This window comes from Toxorhynchites rutilus, chromosome 3 (assembly GCF_029784135.1).
Source record: "Toxorhynchites rutilus septentrionalis strain SRP chromosome 3, ASM2978413v1, whole genome shotgun sequence".
Taxonomy (NCBI): Eukaryota; Metazoa; Arthropoda; class Insecta; order Diptera; family Culicidae; genus Toxorhynchites; species Toxorhynchites rutilus.
In genome coordinates, this window is record NC_073746.1 from 23,077,574 (window position 1) to 23,103,642 (window position 26,069).

Here is a 26,069-nt window from a genome sequence, read left to right on the forward strand (position 1 = left end):
CTCTTTCAGTAGTGAAAATTGTATAAATATTGACAATGGTTGAATCAAAGACGGAAATTCTAGAGCACCATCAAAAACAAGTAGAAAAATGCATGGTTCTTGCATGTGAGAACTACCTTGGAAAGTCCGGAAGTAAAATATACGTGATTTGTTTTTGAGTTTTAGGTTACATGATCATCATTTTCTTAGTTCAAAAACAAAATCCAGGTGGCTCACCGATCGTTTACGTTTTGCGTTAGATCGCCAATATGTGTAATACCAAAGTGTTTGCGGGCGAACTGTTTGCGAACGAACCAGTGCAGCTGAACTGATTTGCGCTGGACGGAATGGATAAATAGAACGAGAACGCTTGTAAGGAAAATAAAACGATATTGTCATTTATGAGCAAAATGCATCTAACGCAGGGTTTATTTTGTTAATGTATACTCACTTTTGGGTTAAAAATTAAATTAGATTTTCGTAGTTTTAAAAGCAAAACTATATGTTTTCAATTTCATGTATTCTTTCAATTCCGCGTAACATTCATATATTTTCTGATTATCAGAAAAAAATCTGGGGGAAGCTGGGGCGATTCATGGATTAGGTAAACATAAAATCTTATAGTGAGGGCAAAGTTTTCTCGTTGGTTTCAATTCATTGTTTTGCCTATTGCGTGTACGTGTTATCGTGATTGTTTGTATGATTGAGAATCCCCGCACACTACAGACTTTTTTTCAGCCGACAGTTTGGTCGGACCGGCCTACTGGTGCAAAAACCGATCCAACTGAATCGGTGTAATGTGCGCACATGCATACCTCTCCGTACTGATTAAGAAGCCGACCGAACTATCGGTCGACAAGTCAGTCTGCAGTCTGCGGAGGCTCTGATTGTTAGTGAAAATCGCTGCTGATTTTTTCCCTTGAATGAACATTATGAAATATGATCTTACATGGAACCTGTGTGTTGTCCAAAAAGCGAATATGAAAAACTGCACATTTTTTGTGCGCATCAAATTATTACATAAACTTTTATCGACCGATAAACATATTTTCACATGCAGTTTGCGACTTTTAAAGAAGACGCAGCTTATCTTTCCCCACTAAATTTCAAAAATATAAATCCCATACGTATACTATCCACTCCTTGGTGCACCCGTGGCCGAGTGGTTAGCGTCTCATATTATCATGCCGGGTGTTCGGGTTCGATTCCCATTCTGGTCGGGGGATTTTTCGTCAATGAAATTTCCTTCGACTTGCACTGTGGTCCAAAGTACGTAGAATAGAAGGTAAGTGATATTACCTGTGTATACACACGAAGCGCGCATGTGTTACACACACAAATAAGTTAGTAATAAAGAATCCTCAATTTGTTCGATGTTAGGAAGTTTTTCCAATATTTCTTGTATTTAAAAGTTCAAAAAATCGTAAAAAGTGACAAAATCGTAAGTCGAGCCACGATAGTGTACCGCATTTTCACTGCAGGTAAGGTCTGATGTGATTTTTTTATCGATTCATACTGAACAGTGTTTGTTTACTTCAGCAATATGTCGAAGTGCCACGTCCCGCGATGCAGGAGCAGAAAAGTTTGGAATGTTTTGAAGAAAGTCGGATAACTTTCCACCGTTTTCCGACCAACAAATTGTTGAGACGGAAATGGTTAAACTTTTCCGGATACAAAAGCTCGTTCTATACGCGAAACATATTTGTTTGTTCGCTTCATTTTTCGCCGGATTCTTTTGGGGATACTTAACCTATAATCAGCAAAGAAGACGTAAATTGTGATGAGATAAACTAATCGGAGATGTTTTCAGCTATTCTATGCATACGCTTCTTGGATCTTCCAAAACGTTCCGTTCCAATGGTTATACACAAAATTCCAAATTTATACATTCACTTCTTGCGAAAGTGCAAAATATTTATTTGCAATCACTTCGGAAGATGATCCGGGATGGAGGAAATCTTTTTCTCGTTTTCCAGAAATGCCAATTTGGTCCCTTATGTGGCCTCACTACGGCTGAACACTCCAAACCGAAACCATTGAAAGCGTCGCGATGATTCTTGATGGATGTTTCAAAGGGAAAAAATCAGCAGTTTTTGCGGGAACGACACTGCTTCGATATAACCTCTCCACACATTTGTTCATCGGTTTTTGTGTTATTTTTATAATACAGGTGCGATAATTTCACTGTTTTCAATTTTAAAATGATTAAGTAAACAGCTATTTCATCATTTAGAAACATATTTTAAGACAGTTCTTTTGCTACAATTAAAAAAAATCAAAAATGTTCGAATTTATATGGATTCGATCGATGGTTTATTACAATTTTTTCCTTTTTTTCTTTGCCTATTGTTGGAGTGCGACCCTGTTCTGTTACGCTCACAGCCGTCACCCGACAGCTGTCAACAAACCGGATGTGATTTGAGGAGGAATGTCATCGGGTTTCTCATTGTCGATAGAGCCGACTGTGAACGTAGTATACAATTGTACTTTAACTATTATTACATGAAATACATGTTTATTCGTTGTTACGTTACTTCCTCGGTTTACCCTCACATCATAACAAAGTGGCGACGAGGCTGTAAGAAAAGTCGTGCCGGTAATTTTCCGTTTTCCGAGAAAACAAGTCGAAAAACGCCGCGTCGTGTTCCACCCACGTGTTTCCCATGCCGTTACCACAACCACCGGTGCCACCAGGCAGCAACATGGATCAACCGTTCAAGGAAACGATCTTACAACTGCTTTCCAACCAACAGGCACTAATGACCCAGTTGGCGGATCAGATGGCAAACATTCAAGGGAATGTCCAGAACACCAACCAGAATGAGCTAGTGCTAGATTCCTTAGCGAGTAATATTACCGAGTTTGCTTACGATCTAGAGAAAGACTGCTCGTTCGAGTCATGGTTCAGCAGATATGCGGATCTGTTCGAGAAAGACGCTTCCAAACTAGACGACGGCGCGAAGGTACGGCTATTGCTTCGCAAGCTCAACCCGGCAGCACACGAAAGGTACACTTCATTCATTCTTCCCAAGCTCTCAAAGAAATTCACCTTCGAGGAGACGATTGCCAAGTTGAAAACCATTTTCGGCAGTCCGGTTTCCACGTTTCATCGCCGGTACAAGTGTCTCCAAACGGCGAAGGAGGAAAATGAAGATTTCATAACCTATTCCTGTAGAGTCAATCGAGCATGTGTGGATTTCAAGCTGCAGGAGCTAAAAGAGGATCAGTTTAAGGCACTAATTTATGTGTGCGGGTTGAAATCAGCAAAGGACGCGGACATCCGGATGCGCCTGGTGTCAAAAATCAACGAGACACAGGACATCACGCTGGAGAAGATAGTGGAGGAGTGCAAAAGCATGATCAATTTGAAGAAAGACACTTCGCTGATCGGACGTCAGGTTGCCTCCACTGCTACGACTGTTGCTACGCAAGCTGTTCGATCCAGTTCTCCCCATCGTAACCAGTACAAGAAGAAGTTTGGTGGTAACAAATCCGACACACCGAAGACACCGTGTTGGTCCTGCGGTGGAATGCATTTTTCCAGCGAATGCAGCTTTAAGACACACAAGTGCCGTGATTGTGGTCGTACCGGCCATAAAGAGGGGTACTGTTCCTGTTTTACATTCAAGTCCGGTTCGAAATCGTCCAAGGGGAAGCAGAAAAACAACAAATACCACGCAGCCAGGATTGTAACTGTCAATAACGTCTCACGAAGTCGGCGCTACGTGGAGACAGCGATAAACGGAGTTCCAATAAAAATGCAGCTGGATTCGGGCTCAGACATAACCATCATATCCAGGCAGAACTGGATCAATGTCGGGGCACCACGGACGTCCCCGCCGGACTGTCAAGTACAAACAGCTTCCGGGGACAGACTAAGCATCGAGGCTATGTTCCGAGCTACCTATACCATTGGCGAAACCCACAAGGAAGGTAATTGCTATGTTTGCTGTGCTGACCTTCCTCTCAATATTCTAGGCTCAGATCTAATGGATGAGTTTGGGCTCTGGGATGTACCGTTTTCGTCATTCTGCAAGCTGGTTGGTAGTCAACAACCAGACCAGCTGGTACTCGAACTAAAGGCCGAATTCCCCGATGTGTTCACCAATCGCATGGGACTCTGCACTAAAACACAAGTGCATTTCAACCTTAAGTCAGACGCTCAGCCGGTATTCAAGCCCAAGCGGCCAGTTTCGTACAACATGGAGGCCGTAGTTGATGACGAGTTGAAGCGGCTTGAAGATTTAGGCATCATCACACCAGTGACCTATGCAGATTGGGCAGCTCCCATCGTAGTGGTCCGCAAGCCAGATCGGTCAGTGCGAATTTGTGCGGATTTTTCTACTGGTTTAAATAGCGCACTTGAAACGAACAGCTATCCACTTCCACTCCCGGAAGACATATTCAAACGAATGGCGAATTGTACGATGTTTAGTCACATCGATTTATCAGATGCTTATCTGCAAGTAGAGATCGATGAGGAAAGCAGGAAGTTCGCTACCATTAACACCCACAAGGGGCTGTACCGTTTCAACAGACTTTCTCCCGGTATAAAATGTGCACCCGGTGCTTTCCAGCAGATTATGGATGCCATGCTCAGTGGAATTCCTTGTACATCTCCGTACCTCGACGATATTCTTGTCGGTGGTCGCACCGCCGAGGAGCACAAGCAGAACCTGTACCGTGTCTTGCAACGTCTACAAGAGTATGGATTGACGGTAAAGTTCGACAAGTGCAAATTCTTCATGCATCAAGTAAAGTACTTGGGCCAGCTGTTGGACACCGAAGGCATTCGTCCGGACCCGGACAAGGTGAAGGCAATCGTCAATATGCCTCCTCCTCACGACGTTCCCACACTTCGATCCTACTTGGGTGCGATAAATTATTATGGGAAGTACATCCGAGAAATGCGTACCCTACGTCAACCGCTGGATGAGTTGCTCAAAGAGGGTACCAGCTACCAGTGGTCCAATGTCTGTCAACGTTCTTTTGACCGATTCAAGGAAATTCTCCAGTCTCCGCTTATGCTAACGCACTATAATCCTCGACTACAAATAGTTGTATCAGCAGATGCATCGAATGTGGGCATTGGTGCTCGCATTGCACATCGTTTTCCTGACGGATCAGAGAAGGCAATCTATCACGCATCCCGAAGTCTGACGCCAGCGGAGTCCCGCTATAGCCAGATCGAGAAGGAAGCCCTGGGTCTGGTATACGCCGTTACAAAATTTCACCGAATGATCTATGGGAGACAGTTTGTTCTACAGACCGATCACAAACCACTCCTAGCGATTTTTGGATCAAAGCGTGGGATTCCTCCGTACACAGCCAACCGTCTTCAAAGGTGGGCCCTCACTATGCTTCTGTACGACTTCCGCATCGAATATGTTTCCACGGATCACTTCGGGCATGCAGACATCCTTTCTCGTCTAATCAACTCACACATCAAACCAGACGAGGACTACATAATCGCGTCGCTGGAAGTCGAAAGTGTCATCTGCAACATTGTCTGCCACTCTATCGAATATCTTCCCATCTCTTACAAAACGATAGCGGACGATACCTGTGAGGATCAGACTCTGCAGAAGGTCATGGAGTTTGTGCAAAAGGGTTGGCCATCTGAAGTTAAGTCTCTCTCCGGAACACCGGAGGTCCAGCAGTTCTTCGCTCGTAGAGATTCACTGTACGTCGCTCACAAAGTCCTGATGTACAGTGACCGGATTGTAGTCCCGAAGAAATTGCAGCAGAAGGTACTTCAGCAACTGCACAGAGGGCACCCAGGCATCGATCGGATGCGTTCACTGGCCCGGAATTTTGTTTATTGGCCAAACATCGATGATCAAATCACCGCGCTAGTTCGTGCTTGTCAGGAGTGTGCCTCGGTCGCAAAAGCAGACACCAAGACGAAACTCGAGTCGTGGCCGACGTCTGAAAAACCGTGGCAGAGAGTTCACGCAGATTTTGCTGGTCCCATCAACGACACATACTTTCTACTAGTGGTGGATTCATTCTCCAAGTGGCCGGAGATTATTCCGACCAAGCACATCACCACCACTGCAACAGTGTCGAGTCTTCGGAAGATCTTCGGGAGATTCGGTATGCCGGAAGTACTGGTAACCGATAATGGTCCGCAGCTCACTAGCGACACCTTCGAGAAATTCTGCGAGGCAAATGGGATTATGCATCTCAAAACAGCACCGTTCCATCCCCAAAGCAACGGGCAAGCGGAACGCTTCGTTGACACCTTTAAAAGGACGGTCAAGAAAATTCAGGCCGGAGGGGAAGACCTGGACGAAGCACTCGATATCTTCCTGTGTTGCTATCGATCCACACCCTGCCGGAGTGCACCTGGTGGCAAATCACCTGCCGAAATCTTACTTGGTCGACCCATGCGTACTTCTTTAGAACTTCTTCGTCCACCGAGCAAATTTACCAAGTTGGAAAATAGTAAACAAGATCGTCAATTCAACTCAAAACATGGTGCAAGGGAGAAGAACTTTGGTGTACGGGACAAGGTGTATGCGCAGGTGCACCAAGGAAACAACTGGAGCTGGGTCGCCGGAGAAATCGTAGAACGTATAGGACGAGTCATATACAATGTTTGGCTCCCGGAACGACAACGATTAATCCGCTCACACAGCAACCAATTGCGGAAACGTCACGGCGACTGTATTGGAGAACCCGAGCAAGCAGAGCAAGCCATTCCACAGCCGTCACCCGACAGCTGTCAACAAACCGGATGTGATTTGAGGAGGAATGTCATCGGGTTTCTCATTGTCGATAGAGCCGACTGTGAACGTAGTATACAATTGTACTTTAACTATTATTACATGAAATACATGTTTATTCGTTGTTACGTTACTTCCTCGGTTTACCCTCACATCATAACACCTATCACTACTTGAACAAAGCAGGGAGGAGACTACCTTCTATTCTACGTACTTTGACTGTGGCCACGCTTATTCTAGAGCCCCTCGGAATACATTCAAGGCGTGTTATTTGGCTAAAGAAATCTCAACTAAATATTACTAAATGACGCTAGTTAATGCATACGTTGAGACGGCAAAAGTCCCACAGGGAACGTGAACGACATTCAAGAAGTAGATACTATCCAATCCAACGATATCAATTAAAAGCTGTCTATTGATGTTGGGTTCCAGCTAATATTCTATGTTGTTCTTAATACCGCTGAACGAAAGAGCGAAAGAACGGTTCAAAAGAACTGATTCACTTAGATGAACGGTTAATGAGTGAACCGTTTATCAAAGTGAACTGTTTTGCCCATCTCTAAAGCGAACCGTAACCAAGTGGCTACGAAGACCCCCTATAAATTACAATGTTATAATCATCATTTTACAATGTGCTATGTGTATTACGAGGAATAGCTTGTTATAAGTATTGTAACTTTAATTTTTTTCAACTAAGTAAACGACGAATAGGGTGTTTTGTGCTAAAAATACTGCAAATCCTTCTCGTATCGGCCCCTACATAATCAATGATATCAGCCAATTTGATATGATATCGGTTTCATCGCAATTATCCATAGTATCAATAATCGGTATGCATTATCAAACATAAAATTTTCGAAGACTATCTATGACTTTGGTCAAATCGCGTGTTGAAACCATCGTAAACATACAAAACTCCAACATTCTTACCATATACTGACGACATTCAATGGCTGAAATGAATCTAAATTGAAATAAAATGAATAATCACCACCGAATCTTGCTTTTCAGTGCGTAAAATGAACAAACACCCTCACTTTTGTGGTTCTGAGTTCTAATGTAGATGTCGCATGAGCTGATTCAGCTTTGCATAAATTCGTCAATTGACGAATTCATCGTTTACTTAGTTGAGAAAAATTAATGTTACAATACTAATACTTATACTCGTAATGTACATAACACATTGTAAAATGATGATTTTCTAACCTTTTCAGCGTGGAAAGAATACATGAAACATGAATACATGAAACGAAAATTTTAACGAATTTCATACCAAAAAAACAAAACATCTTCATTTTACTCGCTGCGCCATCTGGTTGTAAATCCAACGTAAATTCGTCAATTGCTTTGAATGCGTTTACCGTGTTGGAAACAGATGAAAATAAACAAAAGATTGATTGATTGTCAAAATAGGTAAACAATACTTTGTCGGCGTCTGAATTCCACAAAATCCTCAGAATACAAACGTAAAATTTAATGATGGAGTCTGCGGGAACAGCAGTAGAAAAACCAGCAATAAATCCGAAAATAACTACGTCGGACAAGAAGGGACGCCACCGTAAAAAGCATAAGTTCAACGCGATCCGTGGTCAAATGGAATTCTACTTTTCGGATGCAAATTTGTCAAAGGATCGATATCTTGGACAATGTATCAAAAATAACCCATGTGAGTTAGCACTAATCGTTTGCTGATCGTGTAGTTTTATATACACTGTTTATTCACAGTTATCCCACTCGAAGAGTTCCTAAAATTTAATCGAATTAAAAAGCTCACTGATTGCATCGAGGACATTGCTACAGCTTTGAAAAATTCGGACCTTCTGCAACTATCGGAAGATCGAAGCAAAGTTCGTCGGGTAACGGAGCTACAGGAACGGGCTAACTGTGAAGAGTGCACGATCTACGTGGAAAGTCTCCCGCCGAAAGCGGACCACGATTGGGTGCGAAATGTTTTCTCGGCATACGGCAAAGTTGTGTACGTTTCGTTGCCAAAGTTTAAATACTCGAAGAAGATAAAAGAGTTTGGATTCGTTGAGTTTGAGGAACAGTCCAGTGTTGTGAAGGCTCTTAAGACATTTCAAGCGTTCGGCGGTGTGCTGACCTATGAGGACACCGAGCCGGACAAGTTGCTCAGCATCGCAAGCTTCGGTCTGGACAAGGAGAAGCCATCGCATGAAGATAGTGTTGGGGAAAGCGCGAAAAATGACGCAGAGAAAACTGGACTCACGGACGGGAAAGAGTCAAAAGATGAAGATGTCTTGGAGGAACCACCGTCGAAGCGAATTAAGATAAATGAAGCGAATGAATTCGGTGCGAAGGACCCTAAAGAAAGCGTCAATGAAGACACTACCAGCGAGCCTGATAGTGAAACGGGGGATGACGAAGGTAAAAAACCTGAAGGAAGTGAGAGCAAGAAAAAGAAGCGGCACAGGAGAGGACCCAGTGCGGTCAAGAAAGAAATTCAACAAGACGATAAAGTTTATGAATTGAAAATTATGCCAAAGTATATACAATAGAATCTGTTGGCTGGGGTGTGGTATTAATATGTTTCCTCATTACAGACAAGAGTGGCGACGGCTTCGAAATAAGTATTTGAATCTACAAAGAGCGGAAGCCAAAAAGCTGAAGAAAATTTTCAGTGTCAATAATCGCTTCAATAAACCTCAGCAAAATCGAACACCGAATCAAACAGTTTCGGCTTCCAAAGCGGTAAAATCCTCACCCCGTGTCAATTTCTATGGCGCTCTGACAGATGAGGAAGCCGCGGCTGAGGCCACCAAATTGGAAGAACAAGATCAGCAGAGCAAGAAACCCTTGTTTTCGTTCGAACCGGGCCTGATTGTGAACATTAAATTCCGCGTTCCGTGCGTCAATGTAAAGGATTTCAAAACGGAACTAAAGCAGTATCCCTATGTAAAGTATATTGATCTGAAGGAGGGCGACATGGATGCCTTCGTTAGAGTGGATAAAGTCGGTTCAGCAAACCAATTGCTGAAAGAATACAGTACGGCAGAATATATTGCGCAGATTTTGAGTGGCGAAACGGAAAAAAGCTACTGGGACAAAATTAAACAGGATCGGGAGGATAAACTGAGCAAAAAGGTTAAAGTGGAAAGATTACGCGGTCGTACCAAACTGCTGAAAAAGGTGAACACACATATCAAGTTTGAAGATGAAGATTGAATTGTATATTAAGAAATATATTCGAACTCTCTTGAAAAAGGTGTTGTTTATTCCAAACAATTTTATTGCGAAGCGGGCACTAACGGGGCACACCGTTTATTTTCAAAGGGAATTCCCGGAGCAAAAATGTGACCACTCCCAAAGTTCAAGGACAAGTCCCTCCGGTGATACCTTCTGTAAGGTTGCAAAAAAAATCGAGTGCAGCGGACAAGCAAAATCAGGTTCCTTCTGGCTTCCATGGGAATAGTTCACCTTCGAACGACCGAGCACTCGAGGGGACTTCCCCCACTGTCCCTGTTTTTCCGTCTAGTTCAACTTCCCAACCGGGTTTTATAAAGTTGACTGACATCGTGGATCAAAACTTCACGTGTTTTAAGGTTTCCGACTCAATCGAAACCATTGTCACCGCAATGCTTCTAGTATTAAAGACAATTTTGCAGCAACTGATGCAAACATGGCCGCTACTTGCAATGATTATCTCTCTTGGTGACTAATTTAAATAGAGAGGTCGGAGATCTCATTGGTTTGTTGTCGTAGTCTTATCCCTAAATTAGATACATTCAAATTTTTAATTCATAACTCCAATTGTGATGTTTTTGCTATGTCCGAAACTTGGCTTTCTTCACGAGATGATCTCTCTTTCCATGATTTTAATATTATACGCTTGGACCGTGTTTACAGATACGGAGGGGTGCTATTGTGGATCAATAAGTGCTACCCATTTTTTAGAAAATTGACCTTCCACCTATTGGAGGGATTGAAGCTGTTGCTTGTCATGCAAACATCAGAGGCAAAGACCTCTGTATTGTCAGCTTGTAGTGGCCTCCGAGAGCTGCGGCTAGCCGCTTGCTGACATGTGCTCACTCCTTCCTGAGCCACGATTGATCTTGGGAGACTTCAACTCTCACGGAACTGCCTGGGGGGAACAGTAGGACGACAATTGTTCATTGTTGATATATGACCTTTGTAATAGCTTCAATATGACCTTTTTGAACACTGGGGAAACAACACGTGTACCTAAACCTCCTGCTGACCCAAGTGCTCTTGACCTTTCGCTTTGCTCGAATTCACTATCGTTAAGATTGCAAGTGAAATGTAATCCAGGATCCCAACGGTAGTAATCACTTGCCAATCGAAATTTCTAAATATGCGGACGCGATTGCTCTAGCCATCAAATCCAGAGATGGTTTACCTTCATTGGAGGAGTATAATTTCCTTCCGCGCTTGAACTATGACAGCGCGGTTCCGAGTTTTCGATGGTAGAATTCTCTCTTGCTCTCCTTTCCTGTAACAATTCGGCTCCAGGAACGGATAGAATTAAGTTCAACTTATTGAAAAACCTCCCTGATGTGGCGAAACATCGCTTGTTGAATTGATTCAATCGGTTTCTGGAACATAATATTATTCCAGATGATCGGAGACAAGTACGAGTATAGCTATTAAAAAACCTATTCTTGTTTCGCCTTGATCGATGGGTTCAACCGAATGGCCTACTCTCAGATACACAATATGAATTCCGCAGGGGCAAGGTGACGAATGATTGTCTTGCGTTGCTTTCTTCAGAAATTCAAATGGCTCACGTTGAAAAACAAATGGCTTCAGTATTCTTGGACATAAAGGGGGCCTTTGATTCAGTTTCAATAGAGGTTTTGTCAGACAAATTACACTCTCGGGGTCTGCCGCCTCTATTGAATAATATGTTATATAACTTGCTTTGTGAGAAACATTTGAACTTTTCTCACGGAGATTCGGCAGTAAGTCGGTATATCCCTTCCTTTTCCTGAAGAAAATATGGCACCCTTCTAAACTCGAGTAGAACGCGAGTAATCGATTTTCTACTTTATTAAATTTAGAATTAAGGAAAAATGTTTATATATACTTGTAACAATACAGTTAGCAGTAAACTTATGTAACTGAGCCTGTAAAAATAAGCGATTTGAGAAAAAATTATTGCGTAACTAAACATTCTCTCAGAATGTCGAGAAAATCCGTACACGAAGTTATTGTTTGACCATCGATAACGTTTTCCTCCCGGAAGTACATTTCGAATGATACTTTTCCTGTTGTAAAAATATCTTTAGTAACACTGAATATACATTGGCAGCTATCATGTTGCTTCTGAGAAAAGTATTGCACCGTATCGAGAACCGTCGATATGAATAGACAGTGCATATAGTTGGTATGATCGCCGCTAGCATGCAGCAAATCATGTATGGACTCGATTATCACTAGACTCGGGGTGAAATTCCACTGCTGGATATCATTCAGCTTTTGCAGTGCAGTCTGTACAGATTTAGTGTAACTGAAAAAAAGAAGATCAGTTATAAGGACACACTTCTGCTATCTGACTCACATGAATATAATCATCTTGTAAATATTGTTGTAATCATGCAACACTTTCCGCGAGACTTGATCTATCGGCTTTTCGGTAACGAAAATAACGTATTTATTGCTGGTAGCGTACTTTACTGCGACCTTGGAATAATTTAGGTGTTATTGCTGTTTCGAATCCATCGCATGCATGATTCTAACGGAACACGGAGACCTCACCTCAAAGAGCAAATTCTGCATAAGCTTGCGATTGGCGCTTTCTTCAATTATTAACAAATTTTTCTTCCGCGCGGTTTGTTGCATTTTGGCATATGAGACAAAAGAATGTACGAATTAAAAAGAGACGTTGAATATTGATGTTATTAGAAATTTCGGGTTCGTTATGTTTTTTTTTTGGTTTCTTTTGTATGAATAAAAAAGGTAAACAAACAACTGTAATAACTGACCGACGCTCTCAATGTACAGTGATACAAACTCGAAATCGTACGCCACCAGGCAGAAGTTTTTGACGTAGGATTACGTCTTTCGGGAACATATTGGGGTACAAATGAGGGGCTTAGAATGCAAGGGGTGTAAGTGACTTCTCGCGTAACTTTTGGAAAGGTCCTATGTAACAAATGTAAACAAATCGAGTTAATGGATGCACGCTATTAGTTTTCAATCATTGAATGTATTACAAAAACAATCGTTCAAGTATCAATCTGTTTCATCTTTTTGTCGCCGATACAAAAAAAAAGACGGGTGGGTAATGTCGGGGACATAACCGGAGTGACGTAGGACTATACAATGGGGACAGCTTTTGTTAAATATATTTTAAATATATTGTTTTATTTTCTTCTCCTACGTGAATACCTACCTATCTACCTGAAAAATGGATTAGTTAACTGTTTACTCTTTATGAATATGTTGATGGTTCGGAAAAGAACCTTCGGTGTTGTGTTTTTGTTATCACTCGATATTCCCATATTGTTCGGTTAAACCTTCCTGTTTAGCTATTGCGTTTGCCACTCGCCACAGCTTTCACAGTTGGAAAATTTCTTCCCATCCAGCTTGTGACATGTTGTTCAGTAAATTACATTTAATGCGACGTGCCGGAGAAACACTTTGCCACTCACTGAAACTAATTGTTGCCTTGATGAGCGCCGAACCGAAGCTGCTCTGTTCTTGATGCGGGTTTTCTAATTGTCGTGAGCAGCTTTGCAAGCCAACTCGAGCACTCCGACGGCCGAAACTCTATAATCGCTGTTAGGTATACTGGTGCTCCGGCACCAATCCGTTCGGCCTAGTTACCCTTGCGGAGCAATCAGTGAATGCGACCAACAGGGAACTGGAGACCTGCACGGTTCGAATGAGACTTTGCCTTTTCCTTAACTTGTCCTCCTTTGTTACGTCCACGATGCCGATGCCGTACAACCACACGGGTTTACGGTTTGAAAGAAAATAAGATATTTTTTTGGGGTCCGCGTGTTTTATACTCTAGCGGTACACACTCACAGGATAGAGACAAATCGGCAGACTCAGTCAGAGGGGCGAGTCCAACGAGACGAACGAATGAGCGTTAAAAGGGAGCGATGGCAAAAAAATACATTCATTACGATTTGTTCGCTCGTTGGATTCACATGCAGGCTAAAAAGGGTCCTTTTCAGGATCACAAAATTATCTTCAATCTAAAGAGTTTATTGTTGTGTTATCACTCGATATCCCCATCTTGTTCGGCTAAACCTTTCTGTAATGGCACGTCGCATTACCACCACTCAGTATCGGATTGGAGGTAATTTTAACCTGTAATTGAACATTTGCGATGACAGTGGAACAGTGTCGACTTTCAATGTGGGGTCATAATTTGGACCCCGAACTCTATGTTTACAAAAATGTTCAACTAAATATGTCGCATTACAGGTCCGTCCAATTAGCTAAATGTCGAGATAAGTGTAAATTACTGTACTTTCAATCTAGAAGCAATTTAAGAATTGGTGAAAATCAATAAGCTCAGAACAACTGCCAAATTCACATACTCATCATATCCTGGCAAACAAATTATGAAAAAATCAATTTGTGTTTTATTATTATTTTGGATAATGTTTTAGAAAGCATTGAACAGTATTTCCTAAACTCTTTTTTGGAAGGTTTAATGGCCCTGAAAAGCGCCTTGTTTTATGGAATGGTTCCAATTTAGAAAACTTAGTACTCGTAGTTTTGAAAAAAAACCATTTCGAACGCCCTCGATGCCGCCTTGTTCTGGATTTGCCACCAAAGCAGTTTGTATAAAGAACAAACTTTTTTCTTCTGCTACCTGATGCCGTTTTGCGATTGCGTTTTTGCCACTCGCCACTCGCTGCAACTGCCTGTTGTCTTGATTGTCCACCGAACCGAATGTGTTCTGTTCCGAATGCGGGTTTTCATATCGTCGCGAGCAGCTTTGCCAGCTAACTCGATCACTTCGGTGGCCGAAACTATATAACGCCGGCTCGGCCTAGCTACCCTTGCGGGAAACTCCAGACCAACACGGTTCGAGCGGGATTTTGCCTTTCCCTTCACTTTTCCTCCTTTGCCATGTCCAGACATGGCTGCTTGGGTTGATTTGTTGATGTGTTGTGATGCGAACTGATGTGGTGTACGGTTTGAATGAGAATGATCGTTACGGCAGCGGAGCGGGGATTTTTAAGCTGACTGGCTGGCTCGAGAATTACGCATGTGTGAGACTGCGACCAATGTTTCGTTCATTGTTTTCTTTTTCCTTTCCAATCGTGCTTCATTCTATTTCGCTGCTGCTCTGGTTGCCCGTTTTGGTCGGTACGATTTGAGGAGCACAAAATGGACCAATCAAAAATGGGCACATAGTGCATTTTGACAATGCTTGATATTTCACAATTATTCAATTATTTATCTCAAGTAAAATGAAATATTATTCGTTATGATAGATGCGTAGATTTATTTCCTATCAATTGATGCAAAAACCTTTGCGATCTATTGAGAAATGCTCGAGTTATAAGCGTTCCAAATCTTGCATTTTTTCCTACTTGTTCAGTGCCTAGATTTCCATTTCACCCCCTATATCTTCCGGTTAGACGTAGTCCTACGTCAAAATATCCGACGGCTGAAACGTCCGAAGTAACAAAGCAGTCAATACAACTCGCAGTCGTACTTCGGTCGTTTTGGAATTTGTTTCTTACAGGTGTTGTTATCCATTTCAGTGCAATTCAACGAGTGATAACAATCTAGGTAGTGCGGACTGAATCAAAACGGCTGTCAAAAAAGATCCAATTGAAATGTCAAAAGAGATCCAACGATCAGGAGTGTTATTTTTCTTATGATAATCAACACTATAAAAGAGGTATTGTTGTCAGGGGCAAAAATAATGCAAACAATAAAATGAACGAACTACATTTTTCCGTAAATTGTTTAATTAACCATTGCATCTCTGAAAGAGCATCTCAGCCTTTCACTGAGCTACGCCTTTTTAATGTCCCCTCTCTTTGACATAACGTTTTTCCGAACGAAATAAAAACAAACGAAGTCAGAGTCACGTAAATGTTTACTCCTGCGATTTGAAAATATTCCATAAAAAGTGGAAGGAAGAGATGCCAGATGATTTTTAAAAAAAGTCTGTAAAAACATGTGAATGTCTGTTAAAAATGTGGAAAAGTCTGTAAAAGTGTGCAGATCTATAGAAATGTCTTTTAACGTTAATTTTCACATATTCATTAATACTTTGTACATCGTGATGCACGTAAGATTGTATTTTGTATATATATACAGCCATTCCATGCCAAACCAGTGGTTCTCAGATCTTCGTCAAAAGTGGTAATGTTGTACTTTATCGCAAAACATTAGACTCGTATTTTTTTATTTTTTCATTGGGGTGCCCATTTCCATTTTAGGGTGATCCAAAAAATCATTTTTTTCCACTTTTTCCCAAAATGACTTTTTTCAAAAATTTATAACTTTCGAACCACTTAACCGATTTAGATGATCGACATATCAAATTTAAGCCAATGAGCTTTAATTGAGAAATATTGAACTTGCAGATAACATGGATCCTATTTTCGTAATTATTGATTGTACTCGTTTTTTAATGTTTTCATGGCTTTGGACTAGGGGGCGCTATATTTTTTTATATTTTTTCTTGAAACGTGATAATTTTTTACATAAAATATCTCGATATCAGAGATGCTATTTTTTTCGTTTTTGAAATATGATTTTTCAAAACTAATCGATGGTTTGAAAAACAAATTTTACCCATTTTTCCCACTACAAAAACATAACTCTTGAACTATTGGACCGACATGATCAAATTGAAGCTTACGAGCTATTTTTCTTTGGAAAAATGTTACTTTTGCGAAAAAAATTAATTCTTGTTTTTGTAATTATTGATTGAGTTATTTTTTCATAGTTTTCTCGTTTAAAGATAGGAGCACTATATTTTTTTAATATTTTTTATGGAAAGCTGAGGATTATTTACCTAACATATCTCGATATCGGAGATGTTATAATTATCGTTTTTAAGTTCTAAATTTGTAAATTTAACATGTTTTAAGTCTTCGATCAATATTCATATGTGACTAAACTAGAACTATGCTACTAATATCCGTCCCGCAAGTGTGATATTTTTTCAAATTTTGCTTATTGGCTTCCATTTAATACATCGATCATCAAAACCGGTTCAGTAGTTCAAATGTTATGATTTTTTGCAGAAAGTTATTTTTGGACAAAGGGGAAAAAATGATTTTTCGAACCACCGGATTACTTTGAAACATCATATCTAAAAAAACAAAAAAATAGCATCTCTGATATCGAGATATGTTATGTAAAAAATCCTCAGTTTTCAAGGAAAAATATAAAAATATAGCGCCCTCTAGTCCAAAGTCACAAAAAAAAATAAAAAACGACTACGATCAATAATTACTAAAATATAATTATTTTTTTCGCAAGTTAAATATTTTTTAATAAAAGGCTAAGTCATTAGTTTCAATTTTATATGTCGATCATCTAAATCGATTCAGTGATTCAAAAGTTTTTAATTTTCATTTGTCATTTTTGGGAAAAAGTGGAAAAAATTGATTTTTCGGACCACTTAATAACTTATGTGTTGTAAGTGTGTTTAAATGTTTCAACGATCTACACATACATACATACACATACATACGCGTTGTTAATTTTTATAAAAATCGGTATTTCTTCGTTGATATATTGGACATCCACCAAGGTTTGCGGTCTTGTCGTTGATGAAACTTATAAGAAAATACAGTGTATATTTTCCATCCGCCATGCAAGGCTATACAAGTTTTAGATCCCCACTTAGCCATGAACTATGTCTGTGGTAACAATATCGAACAGTAACCCATATTTCGTCATAAGCAGGCCCGAAAGCGAATGTAAATTGTTGAGAATAGAATGAAAATTTCTATTCGATTTTGTTTCAATACTAAGAAGACATAGTCCTGACCCTAGCCTTACTATTTTTCAATAAATCTCCTTGCATTTCAGCAAAACAATCTTATCTAGAACAAAAAATAATTATCAGAGACAATTTTCGTTCAAGATTTTTCGTTACCTGCAGAGAATGCAATTTTTCATTAATTGTGAATAACCGTATCCTCTCTTTCGTCTGCAATGATGTCAGGGCAAAAGTACGGGTTCCAAACTTCATACACACCAGATGGGCCAACCAGAAAGACTGCCGGGCCGCAGGTTGAGAATCGCTGGTCTAACGTCATGTGTATTGATATAAACTAAATATAATAACTTTTCTGTATTAAAACTGTGGAAAATGTCATATGGTGAGTCGAATATTTTTGATGTGATGAATAGAGCCCTTTTATTTTTCAAAAACCTGTGAAATATTGTTATATCCAAAAAGTCTACAACAAAAACAAAAAGTGTTTTACAGACATGTCTGTAAATTTACAAACATATTTGTAAATCTGGCATCTCTGGTGGTCTAAGAATTTATTGCAAGAAATCGCTTGAAAACATGCATGAATTTGCTTGAAAATGAAGTGGATTGAGTCCGCACCACTTAGATAACAATAATAATCAGTCTTTAGAACGAAATGCTGATATTTGGATTGTTGTTTATTAGTTAGTTTCAAATTTTTATAATACAACGTAATATGTCCAATGTACAAACGCGGGCAGTCAAAACGTCCAATTTAACATCTTTCGCTCCGAGGCTTCAACCTTAATCTCAAATCACGAAACAATAGTTACGATTGGTTTTACTGAGTTATTCTTGACAGCTAGTGGTGAAAACAGTAATAAAGATTGATAGCTTTTAAGACAATTCGCGAAATAATGTTTGGGGCTTCAACTACGTTTTTCTCGAGTTGACGAAAATGTTACATTGGACCTTTTCAAAAGTTACGCGAGACTTGATCGATTTCTCTTCATCAACTTTTTCTTCAGTTAATAACTCAACTGCAAAAACGTTCCAATTTAAGTTTGCTATAGCATCCGATAGACGCGGTTCTTCCGCATTGTCAAATACAGCTGCGAATATATTTGCAGCTAAGTTATGACCAAAAGAGAAAGTCGATGTAGAGAAGACGATGAAATCACTTACACCCCTTTCATTCTAAGCCCCTCAAATTGAAATCGAGTATTTTATCAGTACACGTTGATCAAATATTGTCTGTCAAAAATAGTCAAATATTTGGTATTGGTCAAACCAAGGCGGTATAATAAGGTGGAACGTTATGTCAGAATTGCCGGTCAGCCATTACTTGAATTCTAATTGACAGCGGTCAAACGCATTGAGAAACAAACGGAGAGTTTTCCGAGGAAGAGGACAACGAAAGAAACTTTCATCAATTTGTGAATGGTGTTCGTTCAGAAAACCAATGTTTGAATAGCTCAAACTAAGATTTTTGGAAGACTTGTTAGAGTCTATTTGTTGGCTCATTTTGAGGTGAGGATTGTTTTTCGATTTTCGGCTTATCGCTATTCTTACAGCTGCTACTATTATTGGATTTGCAGGAGAACGATGATGACCTATCCCTAGTGATTTGCTGTTCGGCTAACTGTTGCGACTAACAATTTTACTAATACTGGCGATGAAACCGCCATCCATCATTGCTGAGTTCAGCACCGGAGACTATTCGGTAGCAGTATTACTGCCGCTGCCAGCTGCCAGTGTTGTATGATTAGGCTGTTTCCGAGATTGTGGCTATACGACAAAAATGACCGTTCTGTTGCTGAACCAGTTGTAGGGTCTCTCATTTCAGGTATGAGACAACTTGGATAGAGCAACCATGATCCAGAAGAAGGGGCATCGATGACGGGAGGCGAGATATGTCGGATAGATGGTGAAGCATTAAAACAGTGAGAAGTTCAGTTAAAGGAGTGATTCGAAATAAAAGAATTGAATTAGTAAATCGAGTTTTCAATACGTATCCTCACATCTGGCGACGAGATTGGAGTGACGAACAAGGTAATTAATATCGAATTAATATGATAAATGATTTTTTTTTTGTTATAAAGTGGAATTATTTGAGCGATGAAAATTGGTAAAGGGCAGAGCCCGGACCCCAAATGAAAATCGAAGATCTTTTACAAGATGGCTACCCGTTTTTATAAAAAAATATAAAAAAAGAGAACAGGAAAACAGGTGGATTGCTGAGCGGTTTTCGTAATTCAGCATTTTTTTTTTTTCTTTAAGTGACAAAAAATGTGAAAACTGTTATATGATAGATAGTATGATTGGATGTTTTTAGAATGGCTAAGGTATCCTAGTGCTAGAGCCTAAGTACATCTATGCAGGCAAGGTGTATCATGAAAAGTGTCTTGCATTGATAGCCGCCTGGTGCCAGGGGGCCTAGGATGACGATATCAGATGGAGTGTGCTCAATATATCGGAATCGCGGCAGAGCGCCCGATGTAAACTCTAGTGCTAGGGTGGCTAGGTTGTAGAATCCAGACAGGGTGTCTGGTTGAATAGCCCAAATGTGTATTAACTAGTGCCAGGGGGCCTAGCTAAATGAATCCAGATAGGTTGTCTGGTTGAATTGAGGCAGGGAGCCCAAATGTGTATTGACTAGTGCCAGGGGGCCTAGGTAAATGAATCCAGACAGGGTGTCTGGTAGAATTGAGGCAGAGTGCCCAAATGTGTATTGACTAGTGCCAGGGGGCCTAGGTAGATGAATTCAGACAGGGTGTCTGATTGAACCGAGGTGGGGAACCCGGTATGGAAAAAAATAAAAAACCAAGCGTTCGCTAATATGTTGAGTTTTTTTTTTAAATGTATAATAGTGTGAATATTTTGTATTTTTTTTTTTTGAGTGGAACCAATTTTTTTTTTGTCTCAATATTGAGGCGACTCTTTGCCACCTGGGTTGAAATAATACTATCAATTATTAATGACTGTGTCTATAATAGCTGTTTCTCGAAGCAAAAGGAAGTAATAATTATGTAGTAATCAGTTTTTTTTCAAATGTGGTTTCAGATGGATGAAAGTCGTCCCATACCAATGTTTAAATGCGAGCAGATTGAAAGTGGTCGCCTTGCAAAGGAATGGAAAGAGTGGAGAGGAACACTTGAATGCTATTTTGATTCTTATGAAATAACGGATCAAACGATTAAACGTTCCAAGATGCTGCATTTGGGTGGTCCACAATTGCAAAAAGTCTTCAAAAGTTTGGACGGGATAGATAATTTTCCATTAGTACTGCTAGAGAAGCCATTTTATGACACTGCCATTGAACGTTTGGACTTGTATTTTAAACCTCGTAATCAAGATGTCCTAGAGAGGCATAAGTTGCGTAACATGAAGCAGGGGTCCAATGAAAGATTCTCACATTTTGTGCTACGGTTGCGTCAACAGTTAGCAGATTGCGGATTTGATAAATATTCAAAAGAAGTTAAAAACGTGATCGAGGAAATAATGCTTATTGATGTTATTGTAGAAGGGTGCAATTCTCAAGAACTGCGAAGGAAAATTTTGGAAAAAGATCAGTCTTTATCGAATATCGAATCTCTTGGAGAATCTTTAGAGAGCGTTCATTTTCAAGAAAAAGAGTTCAAAGGAAGTAATGAAAGCGGTTTCTCTGAGATCTGTAAAATTCAAAAAAAAGATGACCGACTAGGATATAAATCGCGAAGTGAACGTAAGCAAGATAAAGTCGTTGGGCGGTTCTCTGACAGAAAATATTCGGAGAAGAATGAATCGGGTATCAAAATTATATGCTTTGCTTGTGGAGAATATGGTCACATGTCAAAGGCTCCATCCTGTCCAGCGAGAGGAAAAATTTGCCGTAGATGTCATATGTCTGGTCACTTGGAAAAAGTTTGTCGCAAACGGCCATTCGGTTCTCAAGCACGATTCACTCCGTATACCAGGAAAGTACATTCGGTTGAAAATAAAGATTCCGCCCCAGAGGTACAGCCTCCAGCATCATTGAGCGAAGTAGAAAAAAAGGTTTACTACACGTTCCATACTGGAAACGACACTAATGTGTTCAACTGCAAGATAGGAGGAATCCCGACAGAGGTTTTTATCGATTCTGGCTCTGACGTAAATTTACTCACAGAAAAAACGTGGCAGATGCTGAAAGCACAGCAAATAATCGTGTCGAATTGTAAGAAAGGCAGTAGCAAAATTCTCAAAGCATACGGATGCAATGAACCTTTACGTATTTTGGGCACATTCGATGCATTAGTGGAAATTGAGAATCGTTCGACGAATGCTGAATTTATTGTGACTGAGCAAGGGCAACGTAACCTGCTGGGAGATTGTACTTCGAAGAAACTGGGAATTCTCAAAATAGGTCTTGCGATTAACCAGGTTAAAAGCGATGCGAAACTGCTACCGTTTCCAAAAATATCGGGTGTTGAAGTGCGTGTCCAGTTAGATCCAAAGATTACGCCCATTTATCAGCCGTTACGACGTATCCCGATTCCACTTGAGACAACAGTGAACAGAAAATTAGATGAGTTGCTAGCACGTGAGATAATTGAAGTCAAACATGGACCGGTGTCATGGGTTTCTCCGCTTGTAGTTGCAAACAAGGCTAATGGTCAAATTCGATTGTGTGTAGATCTCAGACGAGTTAATCAAGCGGTAATACGCGAACGCCATCCAATGCCTGTAATCGACGATGTGCTCACCAAAATTGGAAAAGGAAACGTATAGAGTGTACTTGACATAAAGGATGCTTTCTTTCAACTGGAATTAAAAGAAGAATCTCGGGATGCTACAGTTTTTATCACCCATCGAGGACTATACAGGTTCAAACGTCTCCCGTTTGGTTTGGTATCGGCTCCAGAAATATTTCAACGTACTATGGATGAGATTCTAATGGATTGTGACGGAGCATACTGGTACCTAGATGACGTTGGAGTTGATGGCAAGACGGTAGATGAACACGACGAACGATTGAATAAGGTATCTTATCAAATAATGAATAAATAATGAATAAATTTCTTATATATATTTTTTTCTTTTTTTTTTCTCCATCGAATCATTTTCCTTGTTTGGCGAAATTATTTTTATTGTGATCGTAGGTTTTAACGAAGTTCAAAGAGCGGGGAGTTCTTAATTGGGAAAAGTGCAGGATACGCGTAACGGAATTTGATTTTCTCGGTTACAAAATCAACGCTGATGGTATTAAGCCTTCCAATGAAAAACAAAATGCGGTAATATCTTTTCGTCGTCCAAATAATGAAAGCGAGGTGCGTAGTTTCTTGGGACTCGCTAACTATATGGGAAAATTTATTCCTAACCTAGCTGCAATGGATGCACCTTTGAGAAAGTTAACACAGAAAGGAGTTCAGTTTCACTGGAATGAACCAGAGGAGGCTGCTTTTCTAGCTATTAAAGATAGTATCGCGAATGCAAGAAGCCTAGGGTTCTACAAAATGGAAGAAGAAACGTCTGTCTTGGCAGATGCAAGCCCGTTTGCTTTAGGAGCAGTTCTTATCCAGACGAATGAAGAAGGATTGTCTAGAGTGATAAGTTTTTCATCTAAGTCTCTGACAGACACGGAGAAAAGATATTGCCAAACGGAGAAGGAGGCTTTGGCTCTAGTCTGGAGCGTTGAGAAGTTCCAGGTATATTTGATCGGTCGAAAATTTAACCTTTTGACAGACTGCAAAGCATTGACTTACTTATTTGCTCCGACATCTCGGCCATGTGCTCGTATTGAGCGATGGGTACTGAGGCTACAGAGTTTTCAGTACCGGATTGTTCATATTTCAGGACAATCTAACATAGCCGATGTCCTGTCTCGGCTTTCCACACTTCTTCCTCAACCATTCGATGAATCGGAAGAGCTGATGGTGAGAGAAATAGTATCTTCTTCTGCAGCAACAATGGCTTTGAAGTGGCAAGAAATTGAACGCGCTAGTAGAGATGACCCTGAAATACAACAAGTTATTGAGGCATTAGACTCCGGGGGAGAGGGAGATATTCCTTTACCATTCAAAATGATATCCACAGAGCTTTGCCGGCTAGATGATGTTTTACTGAGAGTAGACCGAATTGTTATTCCACAAAGTCTTCGACAACGGGTTTTACAGATTGCACATGAAGGGCATCCGGGTATACGGATTATGAAAAGCCATTTACGTACTAACTCGTGGTGGCCAAAGATGGACCAGGATGTCGAAAGATATGTGAAGGCATGCCGTGGGTGTGTCTTGGTCTCTGCCCCCAATCAACCCGAGCCAATGATCAGAAAAACACTTCCATCTCGGCCGTGGGAGCAAATTGCGATAGATTTCTTAGGTCCATTGCCGGATGGCGAAAATTTGCTAGTGTGTATCGACTACTACAGCAGATTTATGGAAGTTATTGAAATGAATTTTATCACATCAGCGTCAACTATTAAAGAACTATTAATAATTTTCTCACGGTATGGAGTTCCAGAATCAATACGTGCGGATAACGGTCCTCAGTTTTCTTCAGACGAGTTTCAAGCATTTTGTGATGAATATGGTATACATCTAGAGACGACTATACCATACAAACAAACAAACGGAGAAGTTGAACGGCAGAACCGGTCAATTTTGAAGCGATTGCGTATAGCACAGGAACTTGGAAAAGATTGGCGGAAAGATCTGCGACAGTATTTGTTAGTGTATCACTCTTCAAATCATTCAACCACTGGAAAAGCGCCTGCAGAATTAATGTTTGGTCGTAAAATGCGAACGAAGTTACCAAGTGTCCCTATCAACATATATGACGATGAGGAAATGAGGGAGAAGGACAAAATTGAGAAGGAGAAGGGAAGAGTATACGCTGATAAGAGACGCAAAGCGGAGCCTAGTACTATAGAAGTGGGAGATAAAGTTGTAGCAAAGCGAATAAGAAAGAACCACAAATTACAGTCAAATTTTTCACCCGAAGAATTTAGTGTGATCGGTAAACATGGAACAGATGTCACTATAAGATCATCATTAACTGGGAAAGAATTCCGAAGAAGTGCTGCTCATCTGAAACAACTTCCAACGCCACCAATTCAGGAAAGCCAGTTGAATAAGGATGCGATTGACCCAAGTTGTCAACAAGACTCACTTGAAATGGTGGATCCTAAACCAGAACAATCAAGGATTCTTCATCATGAGGATCCGGTGCCGAAAAGAACTCGAATGGAATCCACTCGACTAAGGGAGTTCGTGACATATTAAGAACGTAATTTATTATTTTGTTTCGTTGTTTTTATTTTAAGGAAGAGCAGGGATGTAATAGGGTCTCTCATTTCAGGTATGAGACAACTTGGATAGAGCAACCATGATCCAGAAGAAGGGGCATCGATGACGGGAGGCGAGATATGTCGGATAGATGGTGAAGCATTAAAACAGTGAGAAGTTCAGTTAAAGGAGTGATTCGAAATAAAAGAATTGAATTAGTAAATCGAGTTTTCAATACGTATCCTCACACCAGTCCCTGTCCATAGATGCAGATGATGTTGGATTAAAGAGGCTTTAAACTTTTCAGTTTATTCGACTCTAACTTGTCTATAGACTAAACCCCTGGACACAAAACATCGCTATATTCTTGTTTTCACAACCTATCTCATCCGAAGCAAAGTGAGAAGCAACGGTTTGTTGTTTAGAAAATCGAAATGATACGCAATGGATTGATACGCAATGCATTGATTAGGTTTTGGTTGGTCACCTCTGGTTTCAGGTATAATCATAAGTAAACGCTTTACAATGGGCCCTATTATAGAAATCGAGGCGATAAGAATTTTGCTCGTTAGCTTTATTTTACTATTATAGAAATCGAGCAATTCGATAGCTCCGAGCGAGTGATAACTATCGATGCAAGTGTCAGAACTTTTCGAGTTGTTTGGTTCACTTGTTGCATATCTTTAGAGAATTATTTTGTTTTGGCTTGCATCCCTTCGGGAAACATTTCAGAAACGCTTCAATATATGCAATTTGCAACACATGTTCGTTTGTTTTGATCAGCATTTGTTTTACGGTGCTGCCAGAATAGTCTATACAAGGTAAGTGTTCTATCCAACATTATTTATATTAAACATGTTATAACTTATAATGCAGAATTTACTTCCAGCGCATATTTCAGTGGCTGAAAATGAGTGGCAGAAGAAAAAAAAACAAATCACCACCAGTTTGAACGGCTCCTTGAAACAATGGAAGCGAATGTAGACATTGCTCGAGGTTTTTGTGGAGGCATTTCTAATATAAACCCGGTGTAGGAAAAGTAGGAGGAATTCAAAGAGGAGCTTAATGCACTGGGACCACTAATGCATCTAGGTTCAGAATGGCAGAAAGTAAGTATTTCTTTTACGATACACATAACTTTCATAGGTAAATTTTATCATACTCTTTGAATTTTTTTTCAACCGAATTTTCTACCTAAAATTGCTTACTTCTACTAGTATACAT

At 40.3% G+C, this 26,069-nt stretch overlaps 4 protein-coding genes across 5 annotated transcripts; 3 read left to right on the top strand and 1 right to left on the bottom strand.

Annotated features, from left to right (window-relative positions):
• The first annotated feature begins 2,642 nt into the window (after positions 1–2,642).
• Positions 2,643–6,884, top strand: LOC129772956 (uncharacterized protein K02A2.6-like). Its single transcript, XM_055776491.1, has one exon. It carries the CDS (start codon positions 2,643–2,645, stop codon positions 6,882–6,884), a length of 4,242 nt encoding a protein of 1,413 aa, XP_055632466.1.
• Positions 6,885–8,095: 1,211 nt separating this feature from the next.
• LOC129777147 (la-related protein 7) lies at positions 8,096–9,890 on the top strand. Its single transcript, XM_055783228.1, has 3 exons — positions 8,096–8,373; positions 8,433–9,210; positions 9,269–9,890. Exons 1-3 carry the CDS (start codon positions 8,184–8,186, stop codon positions 9,888–9,890), a joined length of 1,590 nt encoding a protein of 529 aa, XP_055639203.1. The 5' UTR covers positions 8,096–8,183.
• A 1,827-nt stretch (positions 9,891–11,717) lies between these two features.
• Positions 11,718–12,673, bottom strand: LOC129778372 (uncharacterized). The gene is made up of 3 exons (XM_055785241.1): positions 12,441–12,673; positions 12,244–12,365; positions 11,718–12,192 (listed from the first exon to the last, which is right to left on the bottom strand). Exons 1-3 carry the CDS (start codon positions 12,522–12,524, stop codon positions 11,838–11,840), a joined length of 561 nt encoding a protein of 186 aa, XP_055641216.1. The 5' UTR covers positions 12,525–12,673; the 3' UTR covers positions 11,718–11,837.
• Positions 12,674–19,529: 6,856 nt separating this feature from the next.
• On the top strand, positions 19,530–25,020 carry LOC129780286 (uncharacterized protein K02A2.6-like). 2 transcript variants are annotated; one of them, XM_055788360.1, is made up of 4 exons: positions 19,530–19,650; positions 20,662–22,599; positions 22,719–24,846; positions 24,919–25,020. In XM_055788360.1, exons 2-3 carry the CDS (start codon positions 22,498–22,500, stop codon positions 24,840–24,842), a joined length of 2,226 nt encoding a protein of 741 aa, XP_055644335.1. In that variant the 5' UTR covers positions 19,530–19,650; positions 20,662–22,497; the 3' UTR covers positions 24,843–24,846; positions 24,919–25,020. The 2 variants fall into 2 exon arrangements, with proteins under 2 accessions (XP_055644335.1, XP_055644334.1); XM_055788359.1 differs by having other exon boundaries at positions 22,719–24,958.
• Positions 25,021–26,069: the final 1,049 nt, after the last annotated feature.

Coding starts and splice junctions, on each gene's coding strand:
- LOC129778372 (XM_055785241.1), bottom strand. CDS start 12,524: ATGCAACAAACCGCGCGGAAGAAAAATTTGTTAATAATTGAAGAAAGC. Junction 12,366..12,440: donor TGCAGAATTTGCTCTTTGAG/GTGAGGTCTCCG, acceptor AATTATTCCAAG/GTCGCAGTAAAGTACGCTAC. Junction 12,193..12,243: donor TACAAGATGATTATATTCAT/GTGAGTCAGATA, acceptor TCTTTTTTTCAG/TTACACTAAATCTGTACAGA.
- LOC129780286 (XM_055788360.1), top strand. CDS start 22,498: ATGGATGAGATTCTAATGGATTGTGACGGAGCATACTGGTACCTAGAT. Junction 22,600..22,718: donor ACGACGAACGATTGAATAAG/GTATCTTATCAA, acceptor TTGTGATCGTAG/GTTTTAACGAAGTTCAAAGA.
- LOC129772956 (XM_055776491.1), top strand. CDS start 2,643: ATGCCGTTACCACAACCACCGGTGCCACCAGGCAGCAACATGGATCAA.
- LOC129777147 (XM_055783228.1), top strand. CDS start 8,184: ATGATGGAGTCTGCGGGAACAGCAGTAGAAAAACCAGCAATAAATCCG. Junction 8,374..8,432: donor ATGTATCAAAAATAACCCAT/GTGAGTTAGCAC, acceptor GTTTATTCACAG/TTATCCCACTCGAAGAGTTC. Junction 9,211..9,268: donor GAATTGAAAATTATGCCAAA/GTATATACAATA, acceptor TCCTCATTACAG/ACAAGAGTGGCGACGGCTTC.